Source organism: Scyliorhinus torazame, chromosome 8, assembly GCF_047496885.1.
Source record: "Scyliorhinus torazame isolate Kashiwa2021f chromosome 8, sScyTor2.1, whole genome shotgun sequence".
In the NCBI taxonomy this organism is placed as follows: domain Eukaryota; kingdom Metazoa; phylum Chordata; class Chondrichthyes; order Carcharhiniformes; family Scyliorhinidae; genus Scyliorhinus; species Scyliorhinus torazame.
In genome coordinates this window covers 136,537,318-136,552,965 of record NC_092714.1, presented here as the reverse complement: position 1 = coordinate 136,552,965, position 15,648 = coordinate 136,537,318, and the positions used below count along the sequence as shown (strand labels likewise).

The window sequence follows — 15,648 nt, the reverse complement described above, 5'->3', positions numbered from 1 at the left end:
CTGACCTGGATCTGCGAGGAAAGATGGAAGACCTGAAAAACAGATCCAGGTGACAGAATTTGAGGATTGTGGGGCTGCCCGAAGGAGTTGAAGGACCGAGGCTGACTGAGTATTTTGCCGCGATGCTGGCGAAACTATTGGGGGAGGGGGAGGATCCCTCCCGATATGAACTGGATCGGGCTCATCGGTCGTGGAGGCCTGTACCAAAGGCGAGTGAGCTGCCAAGGGTAGTGACTCTGTGCTTCCATAGGTACAGTGTGAAGGAGAAGGTCCTAAGCTGGGCCAAGCAGAAGCGGGTGGTGCAGTGGGCTGGAGCTGGTATCCATGTATACCAGGACTTTACGGTGGAGCTGGCGAGGATGCGGGCTGCCTTCAACCGGGTGAAGAGGGCACTGTACATTAGGAAGGTGCAGTGTGGCATTGTATATCCAGCGAAGCTGAGGGTGACTTACAAGCTCAGGGACTTTTATTTTGGAACGGCGGAAGCAGCGGAGGTGTTTGCAAAGGCAGAAGGACTGTGGCAGAACTGAGAAATTGAGAAATGGCCATGTGCCGATGTAACCTCATGACTGTATTTTCTTCTTTTTTGTATCACTGCGTGCGGGTGTATGGGCTAAAGGAGCCAATGTTGTATATATTTGGACAAGGGAAGTGATGGGACTTTCACTCAAAATGAGGGCTATTTGGGGTGTAGGTGGATATGCTGGGTTTGTGTGCTGAAAGGGGATCTCTGGGCTTTCCTAGGGCCGGGCAAGGGGGAAAAGGGACCCGGGCGGGGGCCTCCACGCTGGCCGATTTAAGCCAGCCAGTGAACGGGAGTGAGGTGCTGCGGCCATCGGAGCCTGGCAGAACAGGGTCCGAGTGGTCTAGCCGGGGTGGAAAATTGGTGGGAAGGAATCGAGGTTGGGAGGAGGAGTTTTACAAGAGGCAGTGGACAGAGTTGGAGACTGGGGGGGCGGGGGTGGTGTACAACTCTTGGGACAGCATGTACGGTACTCTTTCAGAGGTTGGATGGTGTGGAGTGTCGGGGGGGTGGGGGAGGGGGAGTGGACTCTATAGGTCAATGGTGACCATGGGCGGTCCCGGACTCCTTTGTCTTTTGTTTCCACTGTGGGAGGGTTTGTTTTATTGGATGCATATATTGACAGGTGGGCCGTTGTTTGGAGTGGAGGGAGGATGGGATAGTTGGTATTGTTAAGGGGATTGATTTTGTATTTGTTACCATTTACTGTTTGTGGGTGGGGTGTAAATTTAGAAGGAAAATGTGAAAATGGAGAACAACAACATTTTTTTAAAAACCATTCCAGCATTTGAGGAATCTTTTACTAGGGTCCTAATTGATAGCGTGGGACCCCTGCCTAAAACTAAAAGTGGGAATCTGTATCGGTTGACCATAATGGAAGTGTCTATTACTTTTGCGGAGCCCATTCCATTAAGAAACTTGCAGCTAAGAGAGTTGTAGAGTAGTTAACCAAAGTTTTTACTCGATATGGACGACCAAAAGAAATTCAGTCAGACCAGGGATCTAATTTTATGTCAAAGTTCTTCAAAGAAGTTATGGATATCTTGGGAATAAGGTGAATGCACTCAACTGCGTGTCATCCGGAATCACAAGGAGCATTTGAAAGATGGCTTTACAGAAACTTTAAAGACCATGTTGAGGGCCTATAATCAGGATTATCCAGAGGATTAGGTCAAAGGAATTCCATTTGTACTATTTGCAATTAGGGATTCATGTAATGAATCAACTAAAGTCAGTCCATTCAAATTGATTTTTGGTTATTAGGTAAGAGGACCACTTAAATTGATCAAAGAGAAATTGGTGAGTCAGCGGTCAGAGGACTACGTTGTTGAACTATGTGTCAAGCTTTAGGGAGTGATTAACTGGGGCTGGTGAGTTGGCTGGTAAGTATTTCAAATTGTTATGTGGTGAAAAAATAGGCAGCTAAGAAATCAACAATTTGTAGTTTTGTTAGTGGGGAGATTGTTAGTGCGGAGAAAGTATTAGTATTATTACCAGTGGTAGATGAAACATTAAAAGCAAGATTTAGTGGGCCTTATCAAATTGAAAGGAAATTGAGTGAGATGAATTATTGGATAAGAACACCAGATAGAAGGAAAACTCCCGAAAGCGTCATGTTAATATTTGGATTTGGGACAGCACAGTGGCACAGTGGTTTGTATTGCTGCCTCACGGCGCTGAGGTCCCAGGTTCGATTCCGGCTCTGGGTCACTGTCCGGGTGAAGTTTGCACATTCTCCCTGTGTTTGCGTGGGTTTAGCCCCCACAACCCAAAGATGTGCAGGGTAGATGGACTGGCCACGCTAAATTGTCCCTTAATTGGATAAAATGAATCGGGTACTATAAATTTAAAACAATTTTTTTTTTTTAAGATTTGGATTTATTATCCCTTGTATAGAGGTACCATGAAAAGTATTGTTCAGCGTACAGTCCAGACAGATCGTTCCATACATTAAAAACATAGGACACACAGTAAATACACAATGTAAACACATAGACATCAGGTGAAGCCAATGGAGTGCGTACTACTCAGTAGACAAGATGCGTGGAGAGATCAGATCAGTTCAGTGCATAAGAGGGTCTTTCAGGAAACTGGTAATAGCAGGGAAGAAGCAGTTTTTGAATCTGTTAGTGCATCTGCTCAGACCTTTGTACCTCCTGCCCAATGGAAGAGAGAATAACCCAGGAGAGAGGGGTCTTTGATTATGTTGCCCGCTTTCCTGAGGCAGCAGGAGGTGTAGATAGTCAATGGAAGGGAGGCAGGTTCGCATGATGGATTGGACTGTGTTCATGACTCTCTAGTTTCTTATGGTCTTGGGCCGAGCAGTTGCCACACCAGGCTGTGATGCAGCCAGACAGGATGCTTTCTATGGTGCATCTAAAAATTGGTACGAGTAAATGTGGACATGCCAAATTTCCTTTGTTTCCTGAGGAAGTAGATGCTCTGTTGTGCTTTCTTGGTCGTAGCGTCAACGTAGGTGGACCAGGACAGATTGGTGCTGTGTACACCTAGGAATTTGAAGTTGTCAACCATCTCCACCTTGGCATCATTGATACAGACAGGGACGTGTACGATACTTCACTTCCTGAAGTCAATGGCAAATATGCTCAAAACGTATCTATAGAGAAGGAAAGAAAGGAGGAGATGGTAGTCATTTATAACTCAGGGAGAAGAGGTAAATCCAGATGATTCTGAATTTGACGTCCTCAAATTAGATTGGACAATGAGAAAGTAATAGGAATTTGGGATAAATACGGAGTTATCTTCCAGAAAATCAAAATGACCTACAAGAGTTATTACAGTCATATAGAGCTGTATGTGGAAATAAATTGTGAAGTACAAAAGTAATTATGCTTGATGTAGATGTAGAAAATGCTTTTCCAATTAAACAACATTCCTACTGGCTCAATCCACTAAGGTTAGCGCAGGTACAAAAGGGGATTGCTTAAAAATGATATCATTGAAGTGAGTTGCAGCAATTGGAGCTCACCTATTGTGATGGCACCAAAACTGGATGGAACACAGTGATTGTGTGTGGAACATAAAACTGTCAGTGCAGTTATGAAGTCAGATTCATAATCTATTCCTCATTTGGAAGACTGGTTGAAAAGGTGGGACAAGCAAATTTTATGGCTAAACTTGATTTACTTAAACAATATTGACAAGTACCTTTATCAGACCAAGCAAAGGAAGTTTCAGCTTTTGCGACATCAGATCGTCTGTATCAGTTTAAAGTATTGCCATTTGAATGAAGAATACGGCAGCAATATTCCAAAGATAAACCAACAAGTGTCATTTCTGGATTAAACAATTGTACAGTATACATTGACAATTTGATGGTGTTCAGTCAAACATGGAAGGAGCATTCGAACATTTAAAGGAATTATTAAATAGACTACAGGAAGCTGGGTTGGTGGTAACCTTGGCGAAAAGTGAATTTGTGAAAGCTAAAGTCACATTCTTAGGCCATACAATTGGACATGGCCAGATGGCCCCATGGAATGTGAAAACGAAAGGTAATGGAGAGTTTCCAATACCATCAACGAGGAGAGAAGTTCTGGGTATGAGTGGTTTCTACCAGAAATTCGTGGTTGCTCCACTGACTGAACTTCTGATAAAGCATAGGAAATTTCAATGGACGTCAGAATGTCAGGAGGTAATTGATCATCTGAAAATCCTGTGTTAACCACTGCACCAGTGTTGATGACACCTAATTATGTGAAGCAATTTAAGGTAATTGATGCAAGTGGTGTGGGTATTGGCGGTGTACTGTTGCAGGAAAACGACAAAAGAATCGAAAGGCCTGTTGGTTATTTTCCTCAGAAACTAAATATTCACCAAAAGAAATATTCAACCATCGAGAACGGGACATTAAGTTTGATATTAGCATTACAACATTGACATTTATGTTGCTAACAATTCATCAGAGACAATTGTATTTACAGACCATAATCCATTAGTTTTTGGAAAAGTTTAAGGATCGAAATGTAAGACTGTTTAGATGGAGTTTATTGTTACAACCATTAACTTAAAAATGATACAAGTAGCAGGAAGAAAAAAAATGTGATTGCCGATGTTGTATCACGGCTTTGAAGTGTGAGAAAACTGGAACATTCGAAGATGGAAAGGGGAGTGTCAGCATGAAATTTTATGGGGGAAATGTGTCGGCTTGAGCTGCTGATGTAAAATATTTACTGGAGAAAAACTTCCAGCTTTAATGTACATTAAATATGCTTAATTGTTGCATATTTTCAGCAACAAAATATTCCATGAGTCCGATAATAGTGTCCACCTTCAGGATATGGGGATAGTTCAGGCAATATTTTAAGCTCACGTCTCTTTCGAAGTTGGCCCCTATTTGTACCAATCACCTGTTTGAGCTGGCAAAGCTAAATGCTTTGTTTGGGAAATAGGGAAGGAAAGTTTTTGGAGAGATTAGGGGACATGTTTCTGGAAGGGCAATTTGCCAGCTTGGAGGAATTGATGGTGAAATACGGGTTTGTGGGGTTGAATTTGTTCAGATATCTCCAATTTGGAATTTTGTAAGGAAGGCTTTCCTTTATAAAAAAAAAAAATTTAAAGTACCCAATTATTATTTTTTTCCAATTAAGGGGCAATTCACAACTTCATTGAAGCCTACTTGTGACAAGCGATTATTATTATTAATTTAGCATGGCCAATCCACCTAACCTGCACATCTTTCGGTTGTGGGGGTGAAACTCACGCAGACATGGGGCGAATGTGCAAACTCCACATGGACAGTGACCCAGGGCTGGGATTCGAACCCGGGTCCTCAGCACTGTCGTCCCAGCGCTAACCTCTGCGCCACATGCCGCCCCTGTAAGGAAGGCTTTCCTGACTTTTCTCCAGGCAGGCCAACATCTCTTAAGGAAAGGATCCTTTTGTTTGTGGGGTCGGTGGCATTTAGGAGTGGATCCTGTCAGAGGAAATGGGCCAGGCGGGAGTGGAAGCTGGGGCCCATAGTAGATGAGGTGAGGAGTGAGGCCCTTAGCAGGGTGAACTCCACACCCTCGTGCATGAGGCTGGGCTTGATCCAGCTCAAAGTAGTGTTTAGGGCACCTGACCAAGGTGAAGATGTGTTTTTTTTCCTGAAGCTGGATGATAGGTGTGGGCAGTGTTCAGCATGGTTAGCGGGTTGGAATTTCTGTACCTGGAGAATGTACAGAATACACTGAGGTGGTCGATCGAGGAATTCTATCGGAGATGGCCCCCTTTCATTGCCTACTTTAAGGATCCAATCACCGTCAGTTACTAGGGGGGGGGGGGGGGGGGGGGGAGAGGAGGTATGGGTTATGTGGGCTTGTATATTTTTTAAGTTTTTCTTCCTCACCCCTGTTGTATTTGTGGATTAGTAAAAATAAAAATTTGTAATATTTGTAAAATTGAAGAACTTTAATATTTTTGTTTAATGGGAGGAAAGAATAATGCCTACGTAGGAGAGAGAGGAGAACGAGGGCCTCATCCATAAACGGGTTTGGGACGCTTGAATTGAGATGAAGCAAGAGCAGCATCTCGGCACTGGAGTGTCAGCTTTGATTTTTGTATGTGAGCTCAGTGGGACTTGAATCTGGAATTTTGTGCTTCAGAGACAGAGTGCTGCAAACTGAGCCAAAGCTGACACTGGATAGTGAGCTCTTCAACTTCTTCAGAATTCCCCAAGTAGGGGAAGCACGGTTAGGGAAGTAGGGTATCACTGTTGCTTCACATCTCCAGGGTCCCAGTTTCGATTCCCGGCTTGGGTCACTGTGTGTGTGGAGTCTGCACGTTCTCCCAGTGTCTGCATGGGTTTCCTCCAAAGTCCTGAAAGACCTGCTGTTAAGTAATTTGGACGTTCTGAATTTTCCCTCTGTGTACCCGATGGGGCGCCGGAATATGGCGACTAGGGGATTTTCACAGTAACTTCATTGCAATCTTAATGTAAGCCTACTTGTGACAATAAATATCATTATTATTAACTACATTATTTGTTAAATTTAGAGTACCCAATTCTTTTTTTTTCCCAATTACGGGGCAATTTAGCGTGGCCAATCCACCTCGCCTGCACATCTTTGGGTTGTGGGGGTGAAACCCACGCAGACATGGGGAGAATGCGCAAACTCCACAGGATCGAACCCGGGTCCTCTGCACCTGTCTATTGCGACGCCACGGCGCCCTCCCAAAGTACATCAGTATAGAAAAAAAAATTTGAAACCAGTAACCATGATGCAAGTGAACAGTTGAAATTTCCCTTCCTGTGATCTCTCTACAGCACCACCTAGGTTTTGTGAATATATCTAATTTCCACCTGTGCTTCTCCAGGTTGGGTGGAGCCAGCACTCTGGCCTTTGGGCTCATTACAGCACCCGCCTTTACCCCAAGCTCAACGCATCAGATACCTACATAATATCAAGTCAAACATCAGGATTTAACAGCAAAGTATGATAGCTATAACCAATTTCCCGATGATTGCTTGATACTCTGGAACCTTTCACCTTTTTCAATATAAATGTATTTTTCCACTGACTGGCTGCAGTACCCTTTAATGTTAAGCAAAGTCTCAACTGATACTATGAAAATGTAGAAATTTTTGCTGAATTCCTTTCAAGATTTGATTATTGTTCTCTGATCTGAAGCCCAGCATTATTGGATGACGCCACTATGGTACTTCCTGTTGTCATTATATTGTTGTGCTCTGCCTTTTCAGATTAATCTGCTGAAGATGCGGGGTTACTAAATTGTTGGCTTGTGTTATCTTGCTTGTTATTTGGCGTCTTGGTTTACTTTTGTAAGTCAACTTGTTCTTTATGCTATACGAGCAAGTATAGAGTGATACCATTGCATAAACATAAACTTAGTCCTGCAATAAAAAAGTAAAGTACTATATCCAGAAAATGTGCTGTTTGGCATGATGACATTCTGGATAAGTGAAATGAAAACGATTGATGAAATGTCAAGAAATTATGGGAAAGAAAATGGAGGACAGGGAGAAAGGGAATTTGAGAAGGGAAGATGGAAGTTATGAGAGAAGGAATGAGGCCACATGAATGAGAGAAACAGATGAGTGGGTACATTAGTCCACAATTGGAAACAAAGCTTTTTAAAAATCATGGGTTTCAGCCATGGCATACCGTAGTTAAAAATAGAGGATCAGTGTACATATTAAGTGTTTCTTTGGCAAGTTTTTACCCAGATTTTCAAGTTTTAATAGGTGCATAGGTAGTTATTCATTAATAGTCATACACCAATGACATGAATTTTACTCTGACTTTTTTTGTTGTAATTCTTCCTTATAACCTCTTTGAATAGAAAGGAGAAACCTGAAAATAGAATGTCCTGTTTGCGTGGTTCTGAAATTTCAGCAAATAAAAGGCCTAAAACAAAAACAGCTGTTCTTCAGGCTCAACGGAGAAAGCTTCTGGAGCAGGTAAAGGATGATCGAAAATGTTAATACTGGTGTAACAACAAGCACCTTGCTTGCTTTGTTAATGTTGGGGAGGAGAAACAATTGATCACTTACAGTTAATCTATTTGTCATATTGGGGGAGGATTGAATGTTGGCCGGGACACTCGAAGGACAACCTTCTGATTTAAAAAATTTCCATGGCTACTTTTGCTCATACTTGGCTCATGGTGTTTGAACGTTGCTGACAGGACCCACATTTATTGCCCATTTCCAATTGCCTGGAGTAGGTTTTTATTCTTGCTCTTGGTGCACAGCAGAAAATGCACTATCTTCCACAGGAGGCAGGGGTTCCGTCACTACACCAGTATTTATTTTCAATAACTTTATACAAGAGCAGCTCCAAACCGTGCTGCTAGCATTCCAGTCAACTTAAGACTCCTCACAAAGCCTACACAGGTGCTTATATGGGCCCCCTCAATGAGCTATCATTGAGGGAGCTTGTACTCCAATTGGCCAACCAATAATCCAATTGGAGGTCATTACACCCCCCCCCCCGCCAATTGGAGGTCATTACACCCCCCCGCCCCCCCAAAGGTCCAAGGAATTCCTGCCAGCTGGCATTCCTTGGAGCTTCTTCCTGCTCCTCCTGTCCGGGTCTGTCACCTGTGTCGTCCGCCGGGTCGTTCTCCAACGTGAGTGGGGTGTACCTTATAGGTGCCCGTCTTTTCCTTGACTACCTCCTTGGAAGTTGTACTTCCTCCTCCTCGGGGAGAGGTGTCGCGGCGGCCTCGACGTGTCCATCTCCGACTCGGACGACTGGATCTGGAGAAATTGCTTGGGGCATCTTACCCATCTGAGCTATCCCAGCTTGAGGCGGTCCTGCTTCAACTGCCTCCAGGTGTGGTTCCGCTGCCCTTATTTGGTCTTGGTGTTTCTTCAGCACCTTACCTCCTATTGAAACTTCATATGATATGGGCCCTGTTTGGGACTCTACCGTGCCTTTGACCCACGTCGGTCCATTCCCATAATTCTTGACCCAAACCGGTGCCCCCACCTGGAAATGTCTCTGCTGCCGACTATTATCATGCCCCCTGCGTTGGACCTCCTGTTGTTTCTCCACTTTCCCCGTTAAATTTGGGAAAAGGGAGACTCAGCCTCGTTCGCAGCCGCCTTCCCATTAAGAGTTCAGCTGGCGGTATGCCCGTTGTGGAATGCGGTGTGGTCCTGTAATCAAACAGTCAGCGGGAGAGCTTTTTGTCCATGGACGCTGCCGGCTGCTTCTGGAGTCCCGCTCTCTGCCAGGCCGTTGGACGCTGGATGGTAAGAGGCTGTTTTGATGTGGCGGTCTCCGTTTCCCTTTAGGAATTTTCCAAATTCCCCACTTGTGAATGCCGTTCCGTTGTCTGACACCAATACCTCCGGAAGTCCATGTGTTGCAAACGAGACCGAGCTTTTCAATTGTCGATGCTGTGCTTGCCGCGTTTACCCGGTGGACGTCCAACCATTTGGAGTGGGCGTCCACTATCACCAAAAACATTCAGCTCATGAAAGGGCCGGCGTGTCCACGGTCTGCCTGGCCATTCCCACGGGTGCAATGGCGCAGCTGGTGGCACTCTTTGCCCCTGTTGGCACCGACGTACCAAGGCTGCTATGTCTGTGTCCAATCCTGGCCACCAAACGTAGCTTCGAGCTAACATCTTCATTTTAGACACCCCTGGGTGTCGTGATGTAACTCGGTTAAGATTGCCCGATGGCCCTGAGCTGGGACATTACCCGGGCTCCCCATAATAGGATACCGTCTTCTACGGCTATTTGGTCTCTTCTGCTCCAGTAGGAGTGCATCTGGGGCTCCACTGGTCTCTCCAGTTCCCCCGTTAGCAGCAGATGCTTCATCTTGACTAAAACTGGGTCTTTTTGCGTCCACAACCGAATATGTTGTGCGTCCACTGGTAGGGTGTCCAAAAAATTTAGAGTCATTACTGTCTCCTCTACTTTTGGTATTAGCGGTGGGGTATCTGGGAGGGGACGTCTGCTCAAAGCATCTGCATTTGCTACTCGCGTTCCCGGTCTGTGCTCCAGAACGTATCTATACGCCGCCAGTAGCAACGCCCAGCGTTGGATTCTAGCTGATGCAATCGGGGGTATTGACTGGTCTTCATTTAATAACGGCTTATGGTCCATCACTATGGTGAATTTCCGCCCGTACTGGTGAAATTTTTTTACTGCAAATATCAGTGCCAGTCCTTCCTTCTCGATTTGGGCGTACTTTCTCTCAGCCATCGCCAAGGTCCTCGAAGCATAGGCTATTGGCCGTTCTTCCCCATTCATTCCTCTATGGGCTAAGACGGCTCCTACCCCGTAAGGTGATGCGTCACACGTGACCACAAACTCCTTCCTTGGGCCATAATGCTCTAGGACATTTTCGGATGACAGCTGTTCCTTAATGTCCCTAAATGCTCGGTTTTGGCGGGTGGACGATTTCCATTCTTGTCCCTTTTTTAGTAGCTGGTGGAGGGGTTCTAGGATGGACGCCCCATTTTCAATAAATTTGCCATAATATGTTACCAATCCTAGAAATGATCGTAGCTCCTGGACCGTGGTGGGAGCTGAGGCTTCTTTTATTGCCCTTACTCAGTCTTCCAATGGGTGTAAGCCCGACTCGTCTACTTTATTTCCCAGGTACGTCACTTGTGGGGCCAGAAAAACACATTCTCTTTTCAGCCGTACGCCTGCCTTTGCGAAATGCCTGAGCACTTCCTCCAGGTTCCTTAAGTGTTCCCTGTTTGTCCTACCCGTGATTAAGACATCATCCAAATAAATCGCCACCTGAAGTAGTCCCTGCAGAATATTTTCCATCGTACTCTGGAATATAGCGCAGGCTGACGACACTCCGAAGGGTAGCCTAGTATAACGAAAAAGTCCCTTCAGGGTGTTGATCGTAGCGAACTTCTGGGAGTCCTTGTCCAGTTTTAACTGCAGGTAGGCGTGGCTCATGTCCAGTTTCGTGAACAAAAGCCCACCTGCCAATTCGGCATATAGGTAGTCTATTTTCAGGATCGGGTATTTGTCCAGCAGTGCGTATTTGTTTACCGTCTGTTTGAAATCTCCACAGATACGTATCGAGCCGTCTGGCTTCAAAATTGGTACCACCGGCGCTGCCCATTCCGAGAACTGTACTGGTCTGCGCCATAACCTTTCTATTTCGACATCTACTTTCTTCCTTAATGCAAGAATTCCTTACCGGCCTGGCCTTACAAACTTTCAGAAGGGCTTCTGGATCCACGTGCAAAGTTGCTTTGGCACCTATAATTTCCCCCAAACCTTCTTGGAAGACCTCCGGGTATTTTTGGAGTACTCCACTCAAGTACCCGCTTACACGCTGGAAAATTTTCACACAATCCAAGTTTAGGTCTTTCAGCCAGTTCCGTCCTATTAAGTTCGATCCGGAGCCCTCTACTATCGTCAATGGTAATCTGAGCAATTGTTTGTCATATTCCACGGGTACATGAGTCGTGCCTAGAATTTCCAGGGGTTCCCCCGTGTAGGTTTTAAGTTTAGTCGATGTTTTTGTTAGGGTTAGTGGCCGGAGTTCTCTGGAGTCCATCTTTGATTTTTTTTTTTTTTTTTAAATGCTGCCACTCCCATTACTGATACGGCCGCACCCGTGTCTATTTCCATTATTGTCGGCCGACCGTTCACCCGTGGGGTAATCTTAATAGGTTCTGCTTTCTTCGTCACAATATTATATAACTGTTCCCCTTCGGAGGAGGATGGGGCACCTAGGTTGTGTACTTCCCTGCGTCCCCACCTGCTATTCCTCTTCTGTCACCTCCTTCTAGGGTTTTGGTCGCTGTTACCCCACTCTATCTGGTGCCAGAAACGGTCCTTCTCTGTTGGGGGAGCCTCAGCCGGTAGTTCCCTCTGTCTCCAGTTAGTCCTAGCAGACTTGGGGGCAGTTCTGGGGTTTTCCTTTGGCCCTCTGTTTCTCAGGCTTTTCCTGAGGGCAGCTATCTGGTAGCTGGACCCATTGTGATAGTCCCTCTCCCAGGTATCTACCTCCATTGGCATGCCCTGTCGTTCCTGCACCCCACTTGCTGCCTTTTCTAGGGACAGTGCGAGCTGTAACGCCCGCCTGCAGTCTAGCTGCGTTTCCGCCAACAGGCGCTTCTGTATTTGGAGGTCATTTATGCCACACACTAACCGGTCCCGAAGCATTTCATTTAGCGTCGGGCCGAACTCACATTTTTTCGCCAGCCTTCTCAGGCAGGTCAAGAAATTCGTGACTGACTCTCTGTCTTCCCGCTTCGTTGTGGAGAATCTGTACCTACGCAAAATGAGGGGTGATTTTGGGTCATAGTGCTCTTCCACCAATTTCGTTAATTCTTGGAAAGGTACCGTGTCCGGCGTATCGGGATAAATTAGACTACATATAATGGCGAAGGCTGAGGGTCCGCATGCCAACAGCAGTATAACCCGTTTTCTTCCATCCTCCGTTATCTCATTGGCCTGGAAAAAGTAACACATTCTCTCCACATACTGAGACCAGTCCTCAATAGTCGGGTCAAATGCATCCAACTTCCCAAAAAGAGGCATTTTTGAAAGAGCAAGGCTTACCCTCCGAGTGCGGCAGCTGGTCTCCGCAAGGTTCTTTGTTTACCTCGTCGCCACTGTAATAGTCCACAGGAGGCAGGGGTTCCGTCACCACACCAGTATTTATTTGCAATAACTTATATACAAGAGAAGCTCCAAACCGTACTGCTAGCATTCCAGTCAATTTAAGACTCCTCACAAAGCCTACACAGGTGCTTATATGGGCCCCCTCAATGAGCTATCATTGAGGGAGCTCATACTCCAATTGGCCAACCAATAATGCCAATTGGAGGTCATTACAATCACCATTGAGATCTACTGTGGCCAGAAAATTCTGACTTCATTTTTGTATTCCAGGGGCAGATTTCTATAATGCACAGTAGTTCAGAGGAAGACGACAGTGACACATCAGGGCGGCGACCCAAAAAACTCGACAGAACATTCCTACCATTTTCACTGAAGCAACACCAGACTCTGTCAGATAATCAACCTATCAACAGTGACAAAGGTATTTTAGAAAACAGCAGTTCAATAGTTTAAACTAAGGACTGAAACCTGAATTCTGGAGGGCTTGTCAGTATTGGTGGAACTGCTATTTGAGCAATTTTGTTGAATTACAGTTCCCACCACTTCGTCTGAAGGAGTGTAAGTAATTATCATAGAATCATAGAATTTACAGTGCAGAAGGAGGCCATTTGGCCCATCGAGTCTGCACCGACTCTTGGAAAGAGCACCCTACCCAAGGTCAACACCTCCACCCTATCCCAGTAACCCCACCCAACACTAAGGGCAATTTTGGACACTAAGGGCAATTTATCATGGCCAATCCACCTAACCTGCACATCTTTGGACTGTGGGAGGAAACCGGAGCACCCGGAGGAAACCCACGCACACACGAGGAGGATGTGCAGACTCCGCACAGTGACCCAAGCTGGAATCGAACCTGGGACCCTGGAGCTGTGAAGCAATTGTGCTATCCACAATGCTACCGTGCTGCCCGTAAACAAATTACTTTGGAATCCCCAAGTGACCATTAATTGGGTCAAGATTAATTGGATTAGCTGGAACAATGGGCGAGATTCTCCACTCCCGCGTCGGTTGGGAGAATTGCCTGGGCCGCCGAAATTTCCCGGGACGCCGGTCCGACGCCCTCCCGTGATTCTCCCAAGCGGCGGGAACGGCCCCGTCGAGTTCCGCAGGCCGGAGAATCGCCGGAGACACCCAAAATGGCGATTCTCCGGCACCCTCGCTATTCTCAGGCCTGGATGGGCCGAGCGGCCAGGCCAAAACGGCGGGTTCCCCCCGGCGCCATTCACACCTGGTCGCTGCCGTCGGGAACAGCGCGGGGACACTGGGGGTACGGGGGGGGGGGGAATCCTGCACCGGGGGGTACCTCAAATGTGGCATGGCCCACGATCGGTGCCCACCGATCTCGGGCCGTCCTCTCTGAAGGAGGACCTCCTTCCTTCCGCAGCCCCGCAAGACCCGTCTGCCATCTTCTTGCGGGGCGGACTCAGAGAGGACGGCAACCACGCATGCGTGGGTTGGCGCCGGCCAACCCGCGCATGCGCGGGTGACGCCAGATATGCGGCACCGGCCGCGTCATCTATGCGGCTCCGCCTTTACACGGCGAAAAGGCCTGGCGCATGTAGATGACGCGGCCCCGATCCTAGCCCATTGTCGGGCCTGAATCGGTCGGGATAGGGGCCGTTTTGCGCCATCGTTAACCTCGACGGCGTGGACACTTCGGCGCGGGAGTGGAGAATCCCGCCCAACATGACCAGAGAAACGTTGGGCGGGATTCTCCACTCCCGCGCCGAAGTGCCCACGCCGTTGTGAACGCCGTCGAGGTCCACGACGGCGCGAAACGGCCCCTATCCCAACCGATTCAGGCCCCTACAATGGGCTAGGATCGGGGCCGCGTCATCTACACGCACCAGGCCTTGTCGCTGCGTAAAGGCGGTGCCGCATAGATGACGCGGCCGGCGCCGCATAACTGGCGTCACCCGCGCATGCGTGGTTGCCGTCCTCTCTGAATCCGCCCCACAAGAAGATGGCGGACGGATCTTGCAGGGCCGCGGAAGGAAGGAGGTCCTCCTTCAGAGAGGACGGCCCGACGATAGGTGGGCACCGACCACGGGCCATGCCACATTTGAGATACCCCCGGTGCAGGATCCCCCCCCCCCCCCGCAGGGCGCCCCCCCCAGCGTTCCCGCGCTGTTCCCGACGGCAGCGACCAGGTGTGGACGGCGCCGGGGGGGAACCCGCCGTTTTGGCCTGGCCACTCGGCTCATCCGGGCCTGAGATTAGCGGGGGTGCCGGAGAATCGCCATTTTGGGTGTCTCCGGCCTGCGGCCCGCTGAACTCGACGGGGCCGTTCCCGCCGCTTGGGAAATCGCGGGACGGCGTCGGACTGGCGTCCCGGGAAATTTTGGTGGCCCAGGCGATTCTCCCAACCGGCGCGGGAGTGGAGAATCTCGCCCACTGTCTCCTTGAATGAATGTTACAATTGTTAATTGGGTTAGCTGGAATAACATGTCCTCAGAAACTTTGCCTTGTGATGCAAAGCATCCTCTGAGGGGAAAATGTAAATCTGTCTGCTCTAATCATTGATTCGAAGAGAAGGATTCTTCATTGCGTGTGTGCTTGAGACTAGTACTGAAATATCCCACACAGGTCCATGCATGTCACAAGCAGCCGCCTAAATCTGGGAAACAGCATGAACCATTGACCATTATCATAGGAGTCAATGCATTATGGAACTTAAAATGTATTCAACACAGTGTTTTGGATAGTTCAATAAGTACTTGCCATGTACCTAGCAATTTAAAAGCTTTGTGGATTTGAGGCAACCATCATGTGTTCAGTCAGTTATTTGCACCTGATTGAAGTGCAATTGCTTTGGTAAAATTCTGGATGTAACTGGTTGTGAAGCAGTGACTCAGGAGAGACTTACTGTTTTATTGAATAAATGTTGGTTGCTTCACTTTTTGGATTTCTAGCCTTCTCTACAGCAGGTCAGTTGCACTAACATGACAGTGCCCACTATAAGTGGTAGAGATTGTACTTTAGGCATTGTGATTAAAGTTTTCTGTTTAATGTCTGGGTTGTATGAGCAGTTTGTACTGAGTTG

General features: G+C 47.2%; 1 protein-coding gene across 3 annotated transcripts in view; it reads left to right on the top strand.

The window, feature by feature from the left end:
- Positions 1-15,648, top strand: part of LOC140428135 (histone-lysine N-methyltransferase SETDB2-like) — a 206,083-nt gene that overhangs the window by 145,994 nt on the left and 44,441 nt on the right. For all 3 annotated transcript variants that reach the window (XM_072514236.1, XM_072514235.1, XM_072514237.1), the window contains 2 exons: positions 7,829-7,946; positions 12,873-13,023. In XM_072514236.1, the coding sequence (XP_072370337.1) occupies positions 7,829-7,946; positions 12,873-13,023 (269 nt within the window). The remainder of the gene's footprint in view (positions 1-7,828; positions 7,947-12,872; positions 13,024-15,648) is intronic.